Source organism: Haemorhous mexicanus, chromosome 12 (genome assembly GCF_027477595.1).
Source record: "Haemorhous mexicanus isolate bHaeMex1 chromosome 12, bHaeMex1.pri, whole genome shotgun sequence".
Taxonomy (NCBI): domain Eukaryota; kingdom Metazoa; phylum Chordata; class Aves; order Passeriformes; family Fringillidae; genus Haemorhous; species Haemorhous mexicanus.
The window spans coordinates 3,865,627-3,891,840 of record NC_082352.1 but is presented as its reverse complement, the minus strand read 5'-3'; the positions used below and the strand labels follow the sequence as shown (position 1 = coordinate 3,891,840).

At 40.1% G+C, this 26,214-nt stretch overlaps 1 protein-coding gene across 1 annotated transcript in view; it reads right to left on the bottom strand.

Annotated features, from left to right (window-relative positions):
* Nucleotides 1-26,214, bottom strand: part of LOC132333061 (transcription initiation factor TFIID subunit 4-like) — a 145,297-nt gene that overhangs the window by 105,195 nt on the left and 13,888 nt on the right. The window contains exons 3-9 of the mRNA XM_059857802.1: nt 21,391-21,522; nt 20,894-21,109; nt 19,927-20,049; nt 18,736-18,825; nt 16,735-16,989; nt 7,368-7,473; nt 3,247-3,361 (exon numbers count right to left, since the gene is read on the bottom strand). Of these exons, the coding sequence (XP_059713785.1) occupies nt 3,247-3,361; nt 7,368-7,473; nt 16,735-16,989; nt 18,736-18,825; nt 19,927-20,049; nt 20,894-21,109; nt 21,391-21,522 (1,037 nt within the window). The remainder of the gene's footprint in view (nt 1-3,246; nt 3,362-7,367; nt 7,474-16,734; nt 16,990-18,735; nt 18,826-19,926; nt 20,050-20,893; nt 21,110-21,390; nt 21,523-26,214) is intronic.

The window sequence follows — 26,214 nt, the reverse complement described above, 5'->3', positions numbered from 1 at the left end:
CTCTCTGATAAGCAAAAGGGCTGACAGAACAGACCACATTTATGATCAGCATTTTTCTTTATTTTGAAATACATGGAAAAAACACAATCCCCTTATAGCTTGAAATATTCATTTGAAAAAACAAAAACCTCAAGGGCAAGGTTTTTTCACATACCATTTTGAGATGAAAACTTTGAAGTTATCCATTTAACATCCACATTAGCGTTCTACCACTTAAAGGGCAAGCTGCTCTGCTTATGTTGCTAAACTTTTATTTTTTAAAATGAAAATAAAATACTAGACAAGAGATTTGGGGTATTTTGGCTATGAAAGGGAGGTCTGAAAACAAATCTTTTATTTCCACATAGAGTCTACCTCAAAATGCAGTCAGACAGCAGAATAAAACACAGATAACTATGATCAGCTTCAAATGATCTCAGAGACTTCACAGAACTGTCTCTGAAAACAAACCCCATCTCACTGGCTGTATAAAACCTGACACTGCCAGGTTCCAGCAGATGTAACTCAGAAATACCACTTCAGAAAAGGAAAGGTTTCTGCCAAAAGGGAGGAGCACACAAACCACAGCATCATCCCACACACCAAGGGATGGGTCTGTTCTCTTCTGGCCCTGCCCCTGAGCCCTGCTGAGCAGTCTGGAAGGGCTGGGATAACACAAGAGGACAAACACCCACCTCCATCCTTGGAGGAGCACAGAGCACACAGGGACCAGGCCCTGATCCAAGTGAGAAGCTGGACCTCAAAGCTGAAGTGATTCCATCTGACCATCAGGAACAAATGGTTCCATGGCTCCCTGCAATGGCCACTGCCTGAACTGTGCTAAGAATCCCCTGGGAGCCTGCTGCTTCCAGCACAGCAGGAGGAGCTGCTGCCAGGGAACTCCAAGGAGACCAGAGGTGATGAGCAGCAGCTGAGGACACATATGCAGGTCCCTGGCACCCTTCAGTGGGATTTTTGCTTCTCTCAGCTACAGAAACCTCAAGCTGGCCTGTTGTGATACAAACCCAAGCCTAGACCTCTGCTTGTAAAACAAAGAGAAACATTACTAAGAAGGAAACTCAAATTTCTGTCCTTAGGTATTAACAGCGTTGAAAAGTCAACCAACTGGGGTTGCATGTAGTTCTCTCTGAAAAATACAGCAATACTAAATTTAACACCAAAAAAGTGAACTAAAATTTCACAAGCACAGCTTCACATTGCAGAACTCTTGGGTTGAGAACTCTGCAGCACAGAACAGCTACTGTAACAAACAGAGAGCTCATGTGAGCAGTCTTACAGTTCAGAAATAAATGCTGCCCTTAAAGGCATAGCTGCAATTTGCAAAATTCTTAATTGCTAGATCTTTAATGTAATTCCATCTTGTATCTCCTACAGTTCAGAATAGAGAAAAAACCACACTGAAATTGAAATTTCTGTTTCTAGTGACCAACACTTCGTCTCACAAAAGTGAAAAGTTCAAATAAGTTATTTTAAAGAAAGCAGAATGTAAAATAATGAAACAAATATGCAATAATAAAACACTAAGGGCAAAATAAATTTATACATAACACAACTATTTTTCAAAATTCTTGCTTTGCTTTAGATGCCAGTTTGCCTTCTGGCTAAAAACACATTCTTCACACACGCTGGGAATGTTGAGGAAAACTAGTCAGCATTCAGAGGATTAATACAGATTTCCAGCTCTGTGCCTTCAGGCTTAATAGTCAGACATCTATTTGTCCTCAGGAGAGGTTAGGGGTTGAAATGCAAATATGCAAACAACTGAATTCTTTGTTAAGATATCAGGAAAAAGCTTGATCTTTGGTGTTGTTTAATAAAACCTTGCAATTTTATGGACTTATTTAAATGCAGCTTTGTGTCTTACTATTTTGAAGGAGAAAACAATGCAAGGAAACAAACACATTCATTCTGACTAAAATTTGTTCTCTAGAGGAAAAATGACATACACCCTTGACAGCTTATTTACCAAACTCACTAAAGATTTATTGATTTATCAATCAGTGCCTTGAGCATTTGCTTCTCCCCAAGGGAAAATTAACAATTCCAGCTAACCTAATATATTCTATGTATAAACTAAGTGAATGCAAGAATCAATCCTGGCACAGTTTACAACATCCAGCTAAAAAAATGCTGTCCCTTTTGGTGCATGTAAAATTGAAAGCTATACTAACGAAGAATAAATGCTCATGTTGCTTACAAACATAAAAAATACTTATTAAGACAGTACAATTGAACCCAACAGACATTTTAATTCATTTAAATACTCAGTGGGAGGCAAAAGCATTGGAAAATAAAAAATTGAATGATTTTGCTTCCAGATTAATACTAAGTACTACCACTATTAGTTACAATACTGACATGCCTAAAAGCAGAGATATTTCAAAGAGCTACAAATTCTCTTTTACTTCACCTGCAAAAGCATAAGACTGAAAATTAATTAGTGGTTTGATGATGTCAGAGCAACATTAGAATCCCAGAAGATGAAAATTAAAATCTAGGAATATTTTGTCATTCAATAAAGAAAGAAAATATTTTAACCCAACTAAAATGGTGTTAGCGAGAGCAAAATGCAGTAAAAATAAGATTTGCTTCACACTACCAAAAGTAAAAATATCCTAAATATATATAAATAAAAGCTTGGAGTATAAAGAATTGGCAGAGCAGCTCAGTGCATCACTGGGACTGTGCTGAACCTTTTCAGGGGCCCACAAACCACCCAACCTCCACGAGCAGAGGAAGCACAGGGAGCTCAGACACAGCCAAGCGTTCCCCTTAAAGCCAGGACCAACAATCTCCTGCTCAGGGATCCCCCCTGGCCCCCAGGATTGTCCCTGGCCACGGAGGGGCTGCTCCACAGAGCAGCCTCAGAACCAGCACCTTCCCAGCAGGACACATTCCACAGGAGCAGCAGCATCCAATGCATAACACCAACCACAGATTCTTTAGATCCTCATGCACATAATTCCATTCAGCTGAAGTTTTATTATAATAAACAGAATTTACAGTTTTGTTAAACGTTAAAATGTGAATTTAGAGAAAAATCCTCAAGATATCTAATTATCCCCTTCCTTCTTTAAAAACAGAATTAAGTATGAAAATTGCCATCCAATCCCTGGGAAAAAAGACAGGAATTATTGTAAAAGACTGCCCTCTGGTGTTACACCAATCCTAAATTCTGTTTTATACTTCAGATCCACCCCCAACCACCCCGCTGTATTTTTTTATGATTATTTTTGCTTTTTTTACCTGAAAGAACCACCTCCAGGGTCATTCAGCTTGTTTTTCTGATTTGCAGAGACCTGAACACCAAAGCCCCCAGGACTTTTACTGGCTTGTATTGTTGGTGCCTTCCCTACTGTGCCTGAAAAACACCAAGCAATGTTATTATGAGCTGTCTTAGACAATTTACATCAAAGAACCTTCTGTCCAGGAACTAAATTTAACTGTCTGTAAATTGCAAACAAAGGAAGTTATTATTTTTAAAGACTATATGCCGAAGAAGAACATTTTAAAACACAAAATTTATATTAACATTACAGTTTGTTCAATATTTACAGCACAGTGAAGATTCCAAAACCAAAAACCATTGGCCATGATCAGCTATAATGTTTATAATGGCTATAAGTGTGTTTGCAATTGCCAGGAAACCACTTTTCTGGATAAACTGTACAGAATAAAGGAGGCAAATTTGAAATGTTCTTAATACAAATACTTAAAGTCAGAGTTACTCAGGGTATTAGCTATGCCTTTTACATTTTCTATATAGCAATTGTCCTTTATTGCAGTGAAAAACGTGTATTTCAGAACTGAAAGCACTACATGTATTTTAAAATGCTTTGCATTGCATCTAAAAGAAAAAACATTATTGCCAAATTAGACACACAACCCCCAACAAGGTTGCCTTTTGCTTTCTCATCTTGAAAACAATAACTCAAAAATAATTCATGTCTGTATCTAGACTTTACAAGTCCAGAAGTACAAGTAAAACTGGGCTTTCTAAATGAGCCAAAGTGTGGTGGACATTCAATAAAGTGAAGAGATCTAAATTCCTCTCTGACATGGAGCTTTTGGAGTAGGCCCTCCCTGACTGCCTAAACACATTTACTTGGGTTACATTTTGGGCTTCCTTTAATCCCACCTGTGTTTTGGCAAGTAAAAATAACTCAACCGACTTGCTTTAAAAGATCTCAGCTCTCTCTTGTGCATCACTCCATTTTATTGAGCATTACAGATTTTGAGACTTGGAGAAGGATGTGAAGGCTGTTCCTGCACCCCAGGGACTCAGCTGCACATAAATGGCAAGGTAAGAACCTCAGCAGAGTTAGAGTATTTTTCTTTCATGAATAGTAAAAATCTGAAACACAACTATCCTAATAAATCTTTTCAGAACATTTCTTAGCTAATCCAAAACTGCTAGCTTTGACTGAGTCCTGCATTACTTTTTTTTTCTTATTTTGAAGTCTTCATCAACTCCAACATATGATCTTAAAGAGAAAAAAATTTGATAGTGTTTGTTGAGTTCTCCATGTGTATAAATGAACTGTAATGTGGACTCTTTACATTAGCAAATACAAAACCAGATTTAGGACTCCAGGCTCAAGCCTGGGGAATAAAAATACTTTGTCATCAGAATATTCAAGGTCCATGAGATGTCACAGACAGCATTAGTTCACAGACCAGGCAATTCATTTATCTATTTCAGATGAACTAATGGAAAGGTTTTCTACTCAGAGAACTGGAAGGAAGGAAAGAAATAATGCAATAATAAAAATTAGCAGATTTCTGCTTTGTACAATTAAGATCTAGAAGACTAAAAATGTGTTAACCTTGAAAATCATTGCAAAGGCAAACTTAAAGTAACAACAGCACTCCTCCAGAATTAATATATTTCTTTGGAATCAGTATCAATGCTTTGTTTTCTACAGATGATACTTTTGACCAAAAAACACCCCCCAAAGATGTATGTCCATATGGATATGGAAGAATTAAGTCTCACATTCACCCCAAGTATTTGTAATCCCACTCAATGGATCAGGCAAAGTGAATGTAAGATTTGGGATGACATTTGAGTTTCCTGGTTTAAATAAATTCCAGCTGTGCATGACTAAGGGTTAGACATAAAATATGCCTAAATCATCCATTTTTATTAGGGGCAGAGCATATTTTGAAAATTAAAATCACCTGTAGGCCTAGATATATCATGGGATTGGTAATGACATACAGAGTCTTTCACCACTGCATCCTTGCTTCAAATTTTAATTAGCATGCTCTAGAAAAATAAGCCCAAATTTAGGAGCTTATAAATTCCTAGCTGCATTTCAGCACTGGTTAAATAGCTGCAACAAATACTCTAGTTCATTATTTTATTATTTGGCTCAATTCCTCCATCCAATCCATGAGATGGAATACACCTAATTATTATACTAGTAGAGTGCTTTGGTAAAGGAGTGTCAATGTTTCATGCAGTAACAATGGTGTTATTCCACTGGTGTGGAAGTAATTTTATTTATACCAAGGTCCTTAAAGCATGCCAGTTTTATCTAAACTACTGCTTCAAGAAGCATTACAGTCTGTTCACATGGATGTACTGAAGATACACTACACTTGGAGATTCACTCCTCTCAAGGAGGAAAATGCAGCACTTTGTGGAGGTCAGCTCAGCTCTGAGGTAGCTACCCTTAACAAGACACACTCCACAAAATTCTGCTACCAGAATTTTTATTTAGATGATGTCCTATTCCAGTAGATTAGCTCCTTCTGCAGGAATACCTGGGTCAGCATAAAATACCATTACACTGGTGTTTACAGTAAAAGGTTTTAACAATATATCACAGTGATGCACTCATGACAGTGCTGCCAGCACACAGGCAGCCTGCTCCCTAGATGTGGGCTGCAGGAGGAGTGGTTTTAAACTGGGATGTTTTCTAAATGCCTATTCTTGTTTTGTCTGTGTGAATAAAACCATATACTGGAGGGCTTAACCAAATCTGTAAATGTGAATAAGTTCACCAGAAAGTAGCACCTTGCATAAACTAGCTTTTATAAAACCATCTACCATAAGACAAACTGCCAGTTAAGTTGCATTGCAATGGCTGATCAAGGGCTATCAAGAATAAACTCATATTCTGAACCTACTATTTAAAAGACAGATGCCAGTATCATGCAAATTCTCAGTACACTGTAAACATTTACAACTTGGAGACTGAACAAGCAAAGAAATGAAATCTGCCTTCACTCTCAAACACATTAGTCAGAAGTGAAAGCTCATGCTATAGGATGCATGGACATGTTATAAACTCAGGACATGAGTATCAGGGCTATCAAACAAACACATTTTATGGTGAGTAACTGTATTCCTTCCTAACTTGGAAAACAGCCTACAGGGTTACAGTGACAGCTTGGTCTTTGTGTCCATTCAACCTTTGGATTCCCCTAGGAGAGCAGAGCAAGTAAAACATCAAGTGCTGTTAAACATTTTTGATGCTTTTTTTCCCAAGGAGAATAGAAACAACCAAGCAATGCAGTCAAGTAGGCAGCAATAGCTTTTATGTGCATTTGAACTAGTCTGAGTCCTGATTCAGTACCTGAAGATGACAAGCTCTGTATTCCATTACAAACCCTCAATCTGTAAATGCCCACGTCCAGTAAGATACTCCCACACATATTCAGGAAAAATAAAACCCAAGCCTAAGAGATTCAGTGGGAGAAAGGAACAAATGGGTATTTACTAGGAAGCAAGGAGGCTTCAAGAATCCTCTTAGAAAGTGGGAAGTACCAGCCAGAATGAACCCACCTGTGCACACACAGATGAGGAAGGTGTGCACAAACCACATGCTGTGGCTGATCATGGCATGTCAGTCTCTGACCTCACCAAAAAGTAAACATGCAGATAGGAGTCAAGGAAAACCAACCCGAGGCTTGAGAAATTTCTCTAGGGCTCCCACCTTCACCTCTGTAGCTGCAGAGATGGGAACTACCATGTTCTGCTTCAGGAGTATGAATTAGAAGTAGGATGATTCAACTGAGGCATCCACGAGGCTTCAGGAAAATAGAGAATTTTTTTCTTGGCCCAGAAGTGAGAGCCAAGTTCCTGACCTGGTTTAGAACTTTCCATGAAAAACTGCTAAGTAAGGAGCTAAACACATTAGAGTTTAGGCCTAAGGTTGTTCCAAAACATTTCACTGCGTTGGTCTGAAACACCTTGAAACTGCATATGAAAACATGCACTCTTCAGCCAGCAGGGGGTAAAAATAAATGTCAACAATGTTGCCAACGTCAACACTGCACGTTTTTCCATGCTACTCGTTTGTAACGACAACAAAATTCATACAAAGGTAACAATCTCACTAAAACATTTAAACCCATACCTTGTGGTCTAATGGTCTGAGTTATTACCACTGGCATCCTAATCTGGGTAGTCTGGCAAGCAGGGGCTCGTTTCACAGTTTGAGCAGATGTTGACTGGATAATCTGCTATTATTAAAGAAAAGTATACTTATATTATACTCTTTATACACAAACACACACAAGGTAAATACACTGATACCTGTCATTACCAAGATAAGCACGTGGATCTCTACAAGCACAACCAGCTGGTGACAAAAGCCATACTCATGTAATGCATGTGGTTGTGTGTGTGTGTATATACCTAATGGCCATTATGCTTTAAAAAAATTCAATAATATACTACACAGATGTCATAGCTCACAACCTTCACTAAAAATAGATTGCAAGCTCGTAAGTTTAATATTAAAATTCAGACTTTTGTCTTTAGACATTTCACTAGGAAGAAAAGCAGTTTTGTAGAAGAAAATGCTGCAGTAATTGTAGTGGTATCCACCTACAAACATGAGGCCTTGCAGTACACATCTATGCTTTTTAAAGAAAACATACTAAAAATAAATTCTAAAATCTTATGGATTCCAAAGTCAGATATACACAAGAAAGCAAACCAAGTTTTTTGGTGATCACATACTACAAATCTTTTAAATGCTGATTTGGTATTCTCAAGGTTTCACTTACTACTAATTCAGGTTCTGAAGTTCTTCCTTAAAACTAAACCTGGGTTAGAAACGTAAAATTTGACCCATAAACAAATCAATTAAAAAAGAAAACACATGCAAGAGTCATATTTAATCAACAGCAAAATGTTCAACAACAACAACAAAAATCAACATTCACACGATCAGGAACAAGGTAGGCACAGATGTAATGAACAGAAGATTCAGGAAGATGTGTGGATGCTGCAGAGCTGTTAAAAACCCATAAATCAACTCTGAAAATAAACCAGTGGCAAACAGCTATTTGAGGAAGATTCCAACCACAACTCTGGTGCTGCTCACAGTCACAACGGAGCTCCCCCTGTGTGAGCCTCCCAGCCAGGGATGCAGCACTCCCTCCTGGAGGCAGCACCCACTGCCCCTCCACACAGCAGCACTCCCACAAGCAGCTCCTAAAACCTCTGCACTCAGCTGGACAGCAATGGCCAAAGCTCTGACTGCACAGCAACCTATGGAGAAAAGGAAAGGACCAACACCTGCAAATGGGACCTGACAGCAGGATGAGCAGTGGGGAATTTCCTGCTAATTCCATCAGCAGGAACCAGGGCTCCAAAACTGCAAGGGACACAGGTGAAAACTACAAACAAGACAAGAGTAATGAGAGACCTCTGATGTATTCTGCAGAAAAAACAAATTGGGCCATTCTGAAGTCACTAAACTGCACTTTGTACATCCTAAAATACAGAGAGTCAAAAAGTTATAATGAGCCTGTGGAAGCAGAAGTGTTAGCAATAACCACCCTGCAGAAAGAGAAAAGGGAAAAAAGATTAAGGATTCAGCTTCAACTATGGACACTGCAGGAAAATGGAGCATTTGTACAAAGCACAGAAATGGAGCAAATAGGTACAAATTTACTTGGTCAAGACAGAGTGAATAGTCACACTCAGAGGGGAAAGAACAAAGCAGCTACCATGCTTAAAAACAGGAAAATAACAGAGTTGATCAGTGAAAATAACAGACAAAAGTTGAATTAAACTGCATTTTGATGCACAGGAAACAGGAACAAGTGTGGTTTTGGTAAAAAGACAAGAATAATCCATGCTAAGAAAACATACATTGGTATGAGGAAGGAGAATGATGCCACTTTTACAATCATTTACTGGATCAGTTTGCAGAGAATAGTGAAGAAAAGCTGTTGTACCTTAATGGACCAGAAGCCAGGCCACAAAGGAGATGTGTGGGACCTCTGAACAGAATTACTATCTAGCATTACAGTAATCTTCTGCAATTGCATTTTTTTTCTCTCTCAGTGAGGCAACTTCTACAGTTCAGAACCAAGTTCTTTTTCCCTCAATTAATATTTTCATGTGAATACCCTACAAAATGAGCCACTAACACCAATAAAGACAGGACAATATTTAACCATTTAAGATGACATAAATGGCAATGTTTGCTTTACTATCCAATACATTCCACAAACTGTTTTTGCCAAGTACTGTACTAGGGCTTCAATGTATGTACAAACACTGAAAGTCTAGAAAATTATTGAGAAACAAACTTTTCCAAGGGGCAGAGGCCAAAATCATCATCTTAAACTCCACAAAGAAACCAACCAGCAACAGGCACATGGTCTCTCAAAAGAACAATTGCACCAGAGCTCAGAGCAGTATCTGACACTAAATCCCAGTTTCCATACTGAAGCTTTAAGAAACATGCAATCTCCAGATCTGGAGGTCATTAAAAAAATTAACATTAGCAATTTACTAATTGTAAAGCAGAATATGTAACTTCTTTGCAGGCAAACTAGGGACATGGTAAAAACCAATGAATCAGAGGATCCTGCATTAAAATTTGTAACTATCCAAGCCTCACTACACCAATTAAGATAATTCAAAGTGTTCTAATCTTCTTGCCTTTTTTCCCAACATCATAAACATTACTCTTAAGTCCATAGCTTGACCTCAAAGTTGTAGACAATGAACAAGTGTACTAGCAAGCTAGTCTGGGAGATGATGAACTTAAATTATTTCATATTCCTCACAGACTAAAACCATGCACAAGTGTACCCCAGGTCAGGTTACCTCTCCATATTCTGATTCAAAGCTGAATGTCACTGATCAGTTGACAAGCACTGACCCAGACTGAGAGAGCAGATACAGATACAGAGTTTTAGGACACTGAGGTTAGCAGGGATATTACTCCTGCCTCCAGAAAAGGGGAGATCTCAGGGCTGCTGCAACCACCTTTGGGAAGAGGAGGAGAGGACAGTCAGACTCCCTCAGAGGTGCAGAGCAGAAGGATGCAGCACTAAAGACACAAGATAGAATACAGGAGATTGCAATATAATAGAAGAAAAATTACCATGAGGGTGGGCAAGCTCTGGAACAGGCTGTCCCAAGAGGGCTGTGCAATTTCCTGCTGAAGACACTCAAAACATGACTGGTCACATGGGAGACATCCCAATGTGTAACAGGAGGCTGCACAAGACACCTCCAGGAGTCCTTTCAAACCTTTCACACTGTGTCCATAAACTGATTTTATTAAAGTGCTGAGTCACAAAAGGTAAAGAGACAGAATACAAAAGTCTTCAGAGCATACAGGAACTGTTCATCCTTCCACCTGCCCTAAAAAGGGAAGCATTTTAATTATGTACACCTCTGAAGACAGCAAGCACAGTAACAGAAAACAAAGGCACAGAAAATAGAAAAGACAGAATGTGATTTGTCATTGCCTAGAATTGACAGAGTTAGGAAAATGGTAAAATTATGATCAAGACAGTGTTGAGACAGCAAGTACTGTCATATACTAGTTATTCCTCTTCAATTTATCTGTCAAAGTTGAAGAATCATGGCCTAGGCTGCTGCACTTTGGAGCTCTTCAAGGAACACACTAAAGCAGCAAAGTCAAGGCATTGCTTCTCCAAGTGCAATGTGTGAACAGTTACCTACATTTTTCTTCTATAAAATAACATTTTTCTGCAAAGTAAGATGTCCATTTCTCACAATAAAAAGTATTCTCCCTCTCTTTTTATTTCATCTTTGCTCTTCTCCCCTTGTCACCTCTCTCCACTCGTCACCCTCACTTTGATTCACCATTTGGCTGCTGTGCCAGACCAGTTCCTCCTCTCACCTCCTGCACACTGCAGATACTACTCTGCCCTTTGCTAAAGCTGACTGTATTTTCCCAGGTGAAAAAAGAGATGTTTATACAAAGGTGCTTCCATGAGGTAGCAGGCTCATGAAGACAAAAAAGGATACACAACAATCACACTACTGAGAGCCAGAACAGCAAAGAGGTGACAGCTGAAATACTCTTTTTTTTTTTTCTTCCTTCCTAAGGATTTTCTTCAAAAAGCATAGATTTGGTAACTCTATGAGAATAAAGTAATGGTTCTCTCTAGTCCTAATCTCAAGCCAAAAGGTGATGATCATTCCATGGCATCTTCTCCTGTGTATGTTATTGCAGGACAGAGAACAAATTACAGACATGAACACAGACCAATAATCAACAGCAAAACCAACAAATACAGACTGAGAAAGAATCCAGCCAAAGCACATCAAATGTACAGGAGCAGAAAGACTGATAACTCCTGTTCTCTTTCTCATGCCTGCACAAGAGAGACGTAATTAAATGAGAGCCACTACCTACAAACCATTGAAAGGGAAACTCCTTTAGGACAGTAAGATTAGAATTCATGGCTAAAGTTTCTGAGGACAAGGACTTTGCAAATCTCCTGGACCAGGGCAGATGCACAAGGTCCCAACCTTTACTTGACAAGGGCTGCAAAACCAGCCTGGCTCAACTCACAGGAATCACCCTCTGCAACAAAAGCATCTGAACCAAAAGCTTAAATCTATCAAGTACTGCAGTAAAGACAAAAACACAGGAAACAAGAGCTTCTGCAAAGAATGAAAAACAAAAATAAATTTGAAATATATATTCTTTACCAAGCTTTTTTTCTCTCTCAATTAAGTTAAAAAAAATAATGTGGAAGGAAGAAACAAGACATGCATAAACACATAAAACTCAGCATGGCTGTGGTCTGATATGACATTTATCTTCACTCATGAGTAAACACTTGCTAACTCACTTGTGGCTATGCCACTTGTGATTTATCAGTCTACTCACTCCTGAAGATAAATGTCATATCAAACCTCAGCTATCATGTAATCTGGCAGCATTAACTTACAATGTTCATGCTTTTGTGGGCCTAGAATTCATATTTACCATTGCTTATCATGCTGCAGTACCAGCTACAGTTTTTCAATGGTGCCCCAAAAGATACATAAGCAATTATGTGTCCCCCCAAATTAAAAAAAAAAAAAAAAGACTATTTTAATGTTAATATGACAACAACACTATTCCATTGAGTATAGGCTTTCAACAAAGAAATGAAGAACAATAAAACACAAGCCATGACATCACTTGTCCCACGTGCTCCTCAATTTATTACACAATTCTTCCTACAATGGTTAAATGGTTATTTCGAGTGAGTTCAATTATGGCTTTTTCATCACTGTCTTCAGGAGCCTGATCTACCATCTAATATTCTCTCTTACTTTAAGGATATTTTGCCTTAAATCCTACCTAAATCCTACTTCCTTTAATTATATCCTGTTATTCATATTTTTACCATCTTGGTCTGTTCCAAATAAGAAATTTTCCCTTTTATTCTCCTTTACAATGAGTGTTTGAAGAAGCTATGTGTGTTCAATTCTCTTAAGCTTTTCTTTTAATTTTTGTTTTCAAGCCTGGCCTTTTGTGATTGGTTTCCAAACAGCAATCAGTGACAATATTCTCTTAATATTAACATACAGCCTAAACATTCTGAAAATGAAGTCCCTGATAACTCAGAAAACCACTAGGCTGTGTTTCAGACAGACATACAATTTGTCAAGCACAGGCTTTGTTCCTGTTAATGGATCCCAGATATCTACTGCTCAACAGCCATTTTTATTTATATTTTACTGCACACCAAATTCCATGTCAGTGGCTAGATCTTTATTAGTCAATTAATAGAAAATATTCCTTTTATCCAAACAGCCATCTATTACTCTTCCAATTCTAAGCTGCCTTGCAGACAAGACAAAAAGAAAATTATTTTCTACAATTTCACTAAAATGTGTACAAATTACACTCATTCATGAACAGAAGAGTGATGCCAGAAAAGTTTCAGTGGAGAATTAAAAAGCCAAGTGGAACATCCCCATGTAACATAATTCTTATTCTGCTGCTGTATCTTGTTTCCAAATTCCATTACTCTACCCCAGCTCTGAGAGACCCCAACCACTGTGAGAGTGCAGGGAAAGTGTCAGTAAATGTCTGAGCAAATCCTGCTCTAGTGTAACTTGGAACATGGCAGAGCCTGCCCTCTGGACACTGTGCCCTGTCAGTGCAGCAGAAATGGTGCAGATGCATTTCCATACATCCCTCCTTATCCTAGACCTGCATCAATCTTCATACAGCTTTGTATATAATTACATTTGTTTTAACTAAGATGGATCACTGATTTTCTTACTGGGTGTTTTTATCACTCCAGTTTAATATTTGGCTTTTACTTTCTCCTTGTGATGCAGACAGTGCCAGCCTAATACAGAAGTGCTAATCCATCTCCACTCCCCATCAATCCACTTATAACCTCCACGTGTGTAACAAAGAACACCTCTCTCATTCACACACAAATTTGACCTGCTGTAACACCCAAAACAAGACAGGCAATGTCTGCACACACAAGGCAACACAGAGCACATGGACTCTAAGAATTCAGACAAACTTTGAACATTGCACTTAAAGCAATTAAAAAAAAATATTGCTGGCTTATCTCCTAAGTGTCTCATCAATAAAATACTAGCCTAAGATTGTTGCCCTTTTCTTTAGGTAGAAGTAGCACTATCTAGCTTTATAAAGCATTGTTTTTCATGGTTTGGAACATGATTCCAGTACTCTACTAAACAGATTAAAAGTCTCCTGTTTCATCTCTGCTAGCACTGTACATTTCAAAGCCTTTGTGCAAGCTCTGCTGCATGCTGACAGTGCACACAGGATTTTCACACTGCAAGGTACCTCAGTGCAACTGGGGAAAGCATCACCACAGCTGGCACCTCTGAGAAAGAAAAAAGACAAAGGAAGAAACAGCTAACAGCCCCTTCATGTTTTAGGAGAAACTGGACTGCTCTAAGCTGGCTGGGATGAAAAGATCCATAGTCTAAAACAAGCTTGCCCTTCTGCAGCTGGACACTTTGCAAAGCCAGCTGGAACCCTCTCCAATGAGCTTCAGGCTTGGAAAACCTGGAGCTCAGCCAGTTCTTCCATCAGGGCTGGCTGCCCCCAGGCAAGCCAGCTGCAATCTTCCTCTCCTGGACAAGTCCAAGGCAAGATGGCCAGCAGCCCTGTGCTCTGATTTCAGGGAGCACTGAGAGCTGGGACAGTGTCACTGCAAACAAATCAATACTTATCAGCAATTACTGGGCTGATATGGAGCTGCTGCTGTGCTGTCTGCTTGGCACCTGAGCTGATGGTTGCTGTGCTAAGATTTTTTGATGCGGTGACTCTTGATGTCTGATGCTGCTTTTGTCTGTATAGAACTACTCTGAGGGTCATTAAGTGCCTGCTTAAGCACTGTTTGATTCTATTAACTGAAGACTGATCAATTTAAAGGAAATATGAAAAGACAGTTTCACACTAAAGCAAATAAATTATGATTCTTAATGTCTCCTCCCTATTATATATATTTTTATATATTATATCTTTTCCAGAAAAGAAATAATATTAAGCACAGCTTAGCTTTGTGCAGTTTGTGACCTTTTGAAAATGTAGTGGTCATTTCAAGTACCCAGTAAATGAGAATTCAACCTGTGACCTCCTTACAGACAGAAAACCAACTTCTCTTGCCCATCAGATCAATCTCCACAATGTCACTTCAGCAGCTTCCAGCTCCTCCTGTTAGCCAGACATGTCAGAAAAGCTCCTCAGGTTGTTAACCTCTACTCACAACATCACAACTGCTTGCTTAGAGCATCCATTGACATGAGACAGGCAGAATGTGCCTCCCCCAGAAGTCTGGCTTTATCCCAACCAGAAAATAATATAGTTCCACCAGAACTATAATCATAGGAGTAAGAATTCCTGTGGTCTTAGCCATTTCTGTCCTAGACCAGTGTTTCTCAAAAGGTGGGGTGAATCCTGCCCAGTGGGCACAGGAGAACTTAAAGTGGGCTGCACAACCCAGGAAAAGCCATGTTACATGGCAGCAGATTGTGGCATGAGATAAGGGCAGACCTACTGCCATGGACACTTCTACCTCCAAGCAATTTGTCAGCTGCAGGCACAAATTTGCTTAACGTGGGACAGGGAGCAATTTTTCCACCTGTAATTATGACCAGCTTCTACTCTTCTGCCCAGAAGAGCCAAAGCTATTGTCCATTCAGTCATGAGACATGGACAAATCCAAGAGATGCCACAGAAAGTGTGAGGAACACTCTTCTAATTAATGTAACAATCCAGACAGGGTGGGGAGGAGCCATCTCAGGAAAAGAAAGAATGCAAGTGGCTGGAGCTGCCCTGAAGCAGCCAAGTTAAGGTGAAAAGCACCCAACTGTCTTGTGTGCATTACAAGTGCCAGAGTCACAAATCTTACCACTCAAGAAGTTCTTGCACATTAAAACTATGCTCACTAAAGGATTATTAAATTTTATTAATTTTGTTTTAAAGTTAATAATTTAACCACTAGAAAGTGTTTGCTGCAAGGTTCAAGACACAGCACAGGTATTTTCAGACTGTGCACTGCTACTTTTAAATTAATGCAAAAGAGATATTCTCTCTCCACACACATTACAAATTATTTATATGTTTTATAGAGCCTATAAACTCAAGGACAGATCACTGTAAGGTTTTACATTATCACATTTGCATTTCTCAACCTCAACAATATAAATTTTTACCAACTTGATACATCCTGATACTCCCTGTATGATTTTGAGACCTAAGTGAAGTACTTTACTCACACATTCACAGAAACCACAGACAAGGAAACTCTCACAAAGGATAGCAATGCCTGTATAAACCCAAGGCCTTGTAAAAATTCTCAACATCTTTTAATTACAAGGGCAAACACACACACAAGATCTGGTGTAAGAGCAGGATAAAGTCACCACACTCCCAGTGACTACCTGGCTGTGCAGCTGCCTTACTGATAGTGCCTTTGAAATTAATGAATCTAAGCACTTCATAAATGCTCCACTATGCACAACAAAGATACAGTTCAGTGAGTAACAGAGAATGGCATTACTGCCAAACAGAACACCTGGTACAGCACAGCTATTGCTCTACAAGATTTTGTAACTATGTGCAGAAGAGTTTAAAATGAGAGTTCATTTTAATTTTAAAGCAAAGCAGCTCACCTAATGACATACTCAACATTGTACTCTTGCCTGTAAATCTTGGAAAGCTTTCTGTTCTACATGTGTAATTCCCTCCAATTCCACTGTGCTCATACAACAACCACTCTACTGCAGACAAAAAGACCAAGAGTGCACTTCCTTCAATTTCTGTTCACAATCTTACCTGAAATAATGGTTGAGCATACATGTGAAATGACACAAAACGAGGTACTACCACATATCACAGAGTATGACACAAACAAAAAAGAATTTTCCCAAACAAGCTGCAATGAAAATGACACTGAAAACTGCTGTACAGTTCATGAAGAAATCCTCTTTCACACTACAGTACCTACCAGTTGAGAACTCTGATTTGACTGTACCACCTTAACCTGAGGAGGCTGCACTGTATTTGATACAGAGACTGTGCAAATGTTGTTTGGTTGCCTTATTCCTATTGTCTGTGTCGTGACAACAGAGGAGATTCCCGAGGCAGACTGAGGTATCACTTGAGAGAGCTTGGTCTGTGGGAGTGCCTGCTGAGACGGCTGGCCTTGCAAAACCAAATGCTGACTGTTCAGTAAAGATTGTCTCAGGGCAGGGAGACTTTTCTAAAAACAGAAGAAAGTTTATGAAATATCAAACTTAGCACATCGACAAAAAGCATTTTGAAATTTGCTGTAAACATAATTAACTGCCTGTTCAACAAACAGAACTAAATTGAACATTTATTGTAAGAGAAAGTTCAGTTTTTAATAAGCTTTCAGTTTGGATTTAGCAACCCTGTAGATTTTCACATGCCCTTAATTCCACTGTAGCAGAAAAATCACTCCTCTTCTCAAGACTATCTAGAACTTGTAGCTTAGGTCTTTGGAAGGGCAAGAAATGGAAGAAGAAAAGGCAGAACCATGGAGCAACCCTATTCCCAGCAAGCTGCACCAATTTACTCCTCCTAACACACCTCCAGTACCTACAACCAAATGATTTCCCTCTCAGTGCCCTACAGCAGGGGCTGTTCATTGCATTATTTCTCAAGTAATGTATTGGGAGTGCATTAGAAAAGTGTACTGTTGTAAGCCCCACACCATTTCAAGGAAAACACACTTCTAAAATGCTGTACTGTACCTTCATGAACAAACTTTTTACTTCTTAAGTGGCAGAAGTGTTCTTTTGAAGTGCTCCCCCAGGCAGCTGTAGAATGCAACAGTGTTGAACCCAAGCTACAGCTCTTTCTAAACTTCTAACATTGATTTAAAAACTTAATGCCTCTTGCCCAGAAAGGACTTCAAAGAAAGGAAATAAATCAAAACTTATCATGATGCTAGAAGTGACTGCAGTAAAAGCCACAAACAAGTGCTAATGATAACTTGAAAAAACAGGAGCAGAAGTTCTGAAGCAAAGTTGCAGGGAGAGAAGAGAGAGAAAACCTGCCCTAAACACAGAAGTTTTGAACGAGACCAAAAATACTTTTAAAATCATATTTTTAGTTTTGTTGGGACTTAAACATGCTTTTTATGTTTGTACATAATCCTGCACATGGAAGTTTTTGTAGCTAATTTACAGAACCAATTACCAGTTAAATTTACCCCCACATATACTAACTTAGGACCCCACAATAAATCCATTTGGTCTCATATCAGAAATTCTAGAGCTGGTTAGTTCCAGGTTAGAAGGAGAATCATCTAAACAACACTTTATCCAGTTCAGTTCTTCATAATCATTGTTACATGTGGACTGAAAGTTATCAATGACCCAAACACAGATTAGGAAAACAGTATGGAAACAACTTATTAAACTACTTGAAGCATTCTGTAAAGATAACTCGGGACTCTTTGAAATGCGAATGTTTTTCTTCTTCACAAAAAATTACCTACTGCCACAGAAAAGTGTATTTATTCCAAAAGTAAAGGATCACTACAGAATTGCCAATGAATGGTTTCCAAACTAGGGTGTAACTGCTTTTTATTTTTTAATCTAATGACTGCAATGTTCTAGATCAGGGCAGCTCGAGCTGTGAACTCCTGGATAACAAATCCATTTTTCTAAAACTCAGCCAAGGTCCCAAACACACAAGGTCTCCCTCCTGTGGCAATTCCCTGTTTCTCAGCACTGTCCCAGGCTGCTGGAGCAGCCCAGGGCCACTGCAGCTGACAGCAGCACCTGCCTGGGCTGACACAGGTGCAGCCTGCACAGCACTTCCAGGCAGGAAGATCTTGGCAAAAATGGGCAGCATTTAGAAGTAAAGGAAGGGTAGCCCTGGACCACTGAAGATAACACTATTTAAAAAGGATATTCTAAGACCTCATGGAATGAAATTCTGCTCTGGAATACATTTATCCAAACAATATTCACATTACCTTGAGGAAAGGTACAAGATATGGCTGAGGAGATGATTTGAGTTCTGTTTGAAGGCGGCCTGTAAATTCTTCTGGATCAATCTTTGCATCCTTCAGGGTGAAGAAAAAAAAAGCATCAACATCTCAGTTCAGTTGTCTGGTTGCCTCTTTCCCAGCTGCTATATACACATACCTCCCTAGCTGAATAGGCTGCCATATCAAAAACTTTCAGAGCTGAAGTCCCTTAACTCCTCTCTAAGATCCTTCTGCCAAGCACTCACTCAAACATGTCACATGCCACTCAAAATGCAGAGAATTCCCTTGGGGAAGCACAATTTCAGACAAAATGAGGCCCCAGAAACACTCAATTCTCTTTTGGGACTCCACTCTCTTGCTAACATTTACATAGTGATTTCCTTTTTTAAAATTAAAAGAAAACAACAACAGGTTGTTGATGTAACCTTAAAAATATTAAATTTGTCAGCCTTTGTTGTAATTCCAAAACCAATTCTGATGGTACAATTTAACTTGTAGAATCCATATATATAAAACTTTGGACTAAAACTATAAACTATATATAAAACTACTGTAAATGTAAAGCATGGCCATACATAAAAAGCATGCTTATAAGTAGATATAAAATTTTCTCCTCTATGAATTTGTATGTATACTCACAAAATACACCCTTATATCAAATACATAATCAGTCATTTATTTAGCAGTAATTCAAGAGAATTCTAACTTGGGTGCATTTTATTATACTTCAGAAGTATCATTAGTTACAAGTTCAGGTTGTGATAAAAACATTAATTAGCCTTCCTGTGATACAGAACAAGTGAAAAACTAAAGCAAACCAAGCTTCAATAAATATATTTACCCTAGATGTGTGTTGGTACTTCGTCTAAAATACTATAAGTAGTTACCCTTACTTATTTAAATCTTTTCATGTTGGTAAAAGTTAAAGCAAGTTTTCACTGGAATCATTGAATATGATTGTTGAACAGCTGCATTTCCCCTTTCAAAAATCAAAAGAAACTCTGCCTTTAACGGATTTTTTAATATATATAACATACAGAATATTGCATTTTGATGAAGCCCAACCCCTTTCATTACAGCCAAAGGAATTGTTAAGATCAAAGCAATAGTTTTCAGCACCCATAAATAAGAAGTTTAATAGATGACCAACAAAATAAATGGTAACTAAATATTTACCAACAAATCTTGAACCAGAGCTTTCACATTGCGGGACGTTTCAGGAGATGGTGAATTATGAGAAGCAAGTTTTATAAGGGTAGCTAAAAAGTTTTTACATTTTTTCACATTCTCTTGCATTTCCTGCAAAAAACAAAGAAAACAAATATTAGCTCCTTGCTATTTTTTCATCACAATCAATGCATGCTCTGACCACTACAAATAAGGAAAATGATGAAACTTTTCTAATTCAGGCCATATACAAAATATGTTTTGCTATTACTGCTTGTTACCTGAGATTTTATTTTCTTTAGGTAACTGAACATTATAGCTTGCAAATAACAACAAAAAATCAATGAAAGAAATATATTTTATATTTTACAGTCTGCTTTGGTACAAATAACCTTAAATATGAGAAGTAACACAATAATTTGCTGGAGATGAATTCCCCTTTGAGAGGCCCAACAGACAAGGTACAAACGTTCCCCAAGCTATCTTAATTTGTTAAAATATTGATTCAGTATATTTTTGTACAAAGCAGCTACAGCAGCAAAATCAAATCAGAAACAGGATGATGTTTGAAGACTTATCTTTTTTCTGTTAGTAGTAAAACAAGCCATTATTTTTATATGGTGTAATTGCTCCAAGAAACAGAAACATCACACTTCAGTGCAACCATCGTTTCAAGGCCCAGCACCAGGACAGTCCATAGGCTGAAGGCCTGACTGTTCTGGCTGCAGGAACAGAGCTGTTCTTTCACCAGTGCCACAGACAGGGCAGTGGGGAGAGCTGACCACAAGTGTTCTTCTTCCCTCTCAGCATTTGTATCCCAGGGGCTGAAACCAGGGAAGGGTTTTCTGTTGGCCAACTATTTGTCCCATCAGGGGATACAAGCTTGCAGGAAGAAAAAGCTCTTCCTGTCTCTGAGTACTCCTGAGGAGCTCCTAAAGCACTAAGAAAACAAAGTTTCCACAATCACCCCACTCGCCTGTGACACCACGGTGGTTCCAGGCACAGGAGAGCTGGGGATGACCAGGGGCTGGGCTGGCACCTGCGCCGCCGTGGGAGGGGGCAGCGGCAGCCGCGGCTGCCCCGAGCCCTGGCTCTGGGCACTGCTGAGCACTGCAGGCTGCTGGGAGGCTGCAGCTCCACTTGCCACCGTCGTCTTGAACAGATTTGGAGCGCTCGTCGTAGCTACCGATACCTATTAATATTTTATATTCAAAAATATTCATTTTCACTTTCAAAAAAATAGGAAAATCACAGAATGGTTTGGGTTGGAAAGGAACTTAAAGCTCATCCAGTTCCACCAGCCCATGTTGCTCCGAGCCCCACCCCAACCTGGCCTTGGGTACTGCCACAGATCCCAGGGCAACCACAGCTGCTCTGGGCCTCCCCACCCTCCCAGGGAACAACCGCTCCATGCATCCACCCTGAAGGTCCCCCGGTGCCCAGAGCCCAGCAGGCAGTGTCCCCAGGCCTGACCGTGGTGTGGGACAGCAGGGCCCCTCCTGGCAGCGTGGCCGTGGCGCTGGCGGGCGCCGCCGTCGATGGCACCACCTTGGCTTGCACCGGGAGCCCCAGGCGGACGCCGGAGGTGCCCACGGACGTCGGCTGCTGAGAAAGGGAACACCAGCATTTCACTTTTTTTCCTCCTTAGCAACTTGATCTCCAAGGCTTTTTAATAATAGTGATTGCAAGAATAACCATTATTAATACTGAAAAAAAAAAATCAAACCTAGTAATGTGCTTTTCTATATGTATATTCACAAATACTGGAAAAATCAGCTTTCTCATGTTCAATGACAGCTTTGCAGTACTTCTCCTGAAAGCTATTACTCATACAGCTATATGGAAAAGATTAGAAAAAACAAATGTGACCTGCAAAAAAATTGATGCTATATTGATGCATTAATTCAGTTGTAATAGTTACATGTCAGTATTCATCAATATTTGAGTTTATCATTGCCAGTAACACATTCTGGTCCTCTTGGTATTTATGGGCCTGTTGTACTCCTTTTTCTTTATGAGAATTAATATGGACAGAAAATTTAGAAAGCAGAAAAATACTCTTTAAATAATTTCAGATTGGATTATATAGAAATTAACTTGCAGAGCAACAAAATCCAAGCACTGGGAGAGGCTTTGTCATAGAACACAGTCTGTACCCAGACAGCAACTGCAATATGAAGAGCAGATAAAGGAAAATGACTGACCTACAGCCTTTCAGTCAGCAGTACATTCTATAGCTCAGGAAATTTATCTTATTTAGCAACCATATTACATATTTTGTGATTTACTTTCATTGCAAGAGTGAAATCTCTTGTCATCTTACAAAAAGACAAGATTTAGGAATTAAAAAATGTCTCCAGAGAAGTTACTTAATTCTGCAGGAAGGTAAATACCACAATAAAGGAAATGCATCACACAATATGGCAATCATGACAAAAGGAGAACCACACATTACTAAAAATGGAGGCCACACTGGTGTCTTATAACTTGCATTTATTAAGATTTCCATTCACACACTCGAAAAAGACAAATTTTCTAAGTGGACAGAGTAATAAATCATGGCTGATGTTTCTCCTCACAAGATAAAACTAGTTTTCCTTGATTTAAATTTTAATTCATATGTCTCTAAAATTCCTATTTTATAAAGAACTTATTTTAGATTCTTACATTTTCTATTAAACTTACATAAAATACTTCTCCAAAGAACATCTAGTGTACTCTAAAATATCTCCAAAAGGAACAGAAGCCCAGGCAGGCAATCAAAGCCCCAAGGATTCCTTACAAATCAGTCCAGCAACATCATCTACTGGATATCAATCTTCTGTACTTGGGGGAAAAAAAGGAGGAAAGAAAACAAATCAAATAAATCTACCTGACATGTGAACAAACCCCTTTTTTTGTTTGTATAGCTTTCAAGATTTTTAAAATCTTGACCAGGGATGCTTTCCATCCTGAGATAGCCTAGAGACAACAAACAGCATCATCAGGAAGAGGCAGAATTATCTGGTTTTTTGTAAGAAGTACCACATAAAGCTTCTCCTGTTTTCAACACCCTACACCTCTTTTCTGCATTATAAAAATGACCAAGTATTGTAAAATACTGGTTGAATTTTCATTTTCAATTTTATATCTACCTGATGAGTGCTGCATTTGAAATATAAATATTGTGTATCTTGTTCACTTGCTTACAATCAGTTTCCAGCCTAAGAACATAGCATGCCTGTGATATCTGTCCCCTTATCAGTCTGGCTCCCAGAAGTGAGGATTTTGGAAAAAAGCACATAACCAGGGGCACTTCTGGCAGCTATTAGCTTCCAGGCAAGAGCTGTAGCCAGAAATCCACAAATACAGAATAAGACTGCAAGCTAGAGAATTTTTCTCAGCTAATAAAAGCCCATTTTTCATCACAGGAACGTACTTGAAAATAAAACTGCACATAATTAAAATATAAATTCTCACTATTATATTGCCCAACTAAGAATGTATTCCCATGTGCCAAACCTCAGCAGCAAACTGTGAAACTTGAAAACTAAATTCACCCTTGGTTTTAAAAATCAATAGTGACAAAAGCCTTTAACAGAAAATGGCAGTAAAATCTACTAAAGTGCTGGATATGAAGAAATCCCTCACCACCAGAGAACTGCAAACAAAGTAATGCAATGGTTTATTAACATTTAGAAGAGTTAAAAAGGTAAGTCTGAAATGGAGGGATGAGAAACATAACAAGGAACTAGCCTGGAGAAATTCTTAAATATCATGAAAATGATCTTCAAGTGACAGCTACAAGTTGCCAGAAGACACTCAAAGGATTCCCAACATGAATGCTTTGAGAACTGATAAAAATTATTTAGAAAGAAAAAGCTCTGTTTTCTACGAAGGAAGCTTGTAAACAGATCTCATGAGAAATACATAAAGGAGAAAACAAAAATTATCAACATTATTTTAACAAAAAATCACAACCCAGTATGTCAAGTTCCTTCAGGAAGAACCTAAAAGAATTCATGGTGTTCCTTGAGGAAAAGCTGCTGAGGTTTGGTAGGATGCTACTAAACTCTGAAATTACCAGAAGAGTTTGAAAGAAATACATTTGCAAATGTAACTGGTTTTTTTTATTAGATAAATCAGATGTTTTTACATTCCCTAAATAGAAGGAAGTAGCACTGAGGAGCCTTTTGGCCTGTGCTCAGGCACTGCCAGGCTATGAAGGAGCACAGTCAGTGAGCTGCTGCTGATGCCCACGGGGACCCTGGAGGCTGCATCTGCACACAGAGCTGAGCTGGCTCTGCCCACACAGCTCAGAGCAGGGAGCCCAGCACAGAGCCAAGGGGGAAAGAGGATTCCAGGAGGGACAGCCTGGGAGGGGAGGTCCCAAGGTTTGTTCTGCCTGCCCAAGTCACACAGGTAACACAAGTGACTCTGATTTCAGGCTGCAACTGAAGTCACTTCCACCTAGGCTGTCAGAGCACACTGGAATTGTTCACACTGCAGAAAAACTGTGTCCTATAAATTCACTCCTTAGACAACATCTCTGCTTTCCTTCTCCCCAGAGCTCTGGGCACACGAATAGGGAGGCAGAGCTTGGGAGAGCTGTACCTTCACTGCACCTGCTGTGCACAAACAAGCTTCTCTGTACTTCAAGGAATACACAAGGCTGCATTTGAAAATGCAAGTCACTTGAACATGGAGGAAACAAAATCAAAGTAACCAAAGATATCAAAATAACCAAAGATTATTTGTCACTGCCAAGGCAGGACTGTACCAATTTTAGAGATTGCATTGCATATTCACAGCTTTATCAAATGAAGTCAAACTGCCAGAGGTTAGTATGCAAAACCTTGGGAGCAAAACTTGTATTTTGCACTGTAGAACCACCTACTGACCAACAATGCAGGTACCAGCAGCACAGGCTCTGCACTAGAGCTCACTTCTGACAAGTAACTTCCACACATTTTTCATGATCATTCCTGTCAATAAACTTGGCCACTATCAACCAAAAAGAAGAAAATACCCCAATAACATTTGAACAAACATTAACACAAAAACCAAGTTTTTCACAATACAGATTGTGATTCCTCTTTACATCTTCCAAGACATGGCTGCACTAAGTGTTATACAAAACTCAATTTTCATAAGATCTTTAAATTTAAATTTAAATTTGCAAGATCTGAAATGAAATTCAATTTTATTTCTAATCATTAATCTAGAAGACTTATAAACTCAATAACCCATGCTAAGATGTTACCTGAGATGCCTCAAACAATCAAGGGCACTGTTTAACCAAGAGAAACTGATGTGGGATCACAGACACTGGCAGAAGCACAAGGAAAGGGCAAATCTGGGATCTGACTTGCACTGGGCTGGCATGGCCAGGTGCAGGTGCTGGGGGGGCTCTGTGAGAAGCTGCCAGAAGCTTCCCCTGTGTCCAGCAGAGCCAATTCCAGCCGGCTCCAGGACAGACCTGCCCCTGGCCAAGGCTGGGCCCCTCAGTGACAGCAGCAGCACCTCTGGGGACACTTGGCAAGGGGGAGGAAATCCCCCTGGAACTGCAGCTGGCTGAGAGCAGGGAGGGTGTGGGAGAGGAGCAGCTCTGCAAAGCCCAGCCCAGGGCAGGAGGGGCAGGAGCTGCTCCAGGTGCTGGAGCTGAGGTTCCCCTGAGCCCCAGGGGCAGCCCAGGGAGAGGCAGCTGTGCCCCCCCAGCCCTGGGCTCCAGCAGGGACCAGAGATCATCCCCCCCAGCCCTGGGCTCCAGCAGGGACCAGAGATCCCCCTGCAGCCCTGGGCTCCAGCAGGGACCAGAGATCCATCCCCCCCAGCCCTGGGCTCCAGCAGGGACCAGAGATCCATCCCCCCCAGCCCTGGGCTCCAGCAGGGACCAGAGATCCATCCCCCCCAGCCCTGGGCTCCAGCAGGGACCAGAGATCCATCCCCTGCAGCCCTGGGCTCCAGCAGGGACCAGAGATCCATCCCCCCCAGCCCTGGGCTCCAGCAGGGACCAGAGATCCATCCCCCCCAGCCCTGGGCTCAGCAGGGACCAGAGATCCATCCCCCCCAGCCCTGGGCTCAGCAGGGACCAGAGATCCATCCCCCCCAGCCCCCACACAGGAGCAGGGGGTGCCTGGAGGAGGCTCTGAGCCCAGGAACTCCACACTGGAGCAGCTCCTGGCAGGACCTGTGGCCCCGTGGAGAGAGGAGCCCAGGCTGGAACAGGATTGCTGGCAGGAGCTGTGAGCCCCATGGAGAACTGGGCTGGAGCAGCTCCTGAAGGACTGACTGCACCCATGGGAAGGACCAGGCTGG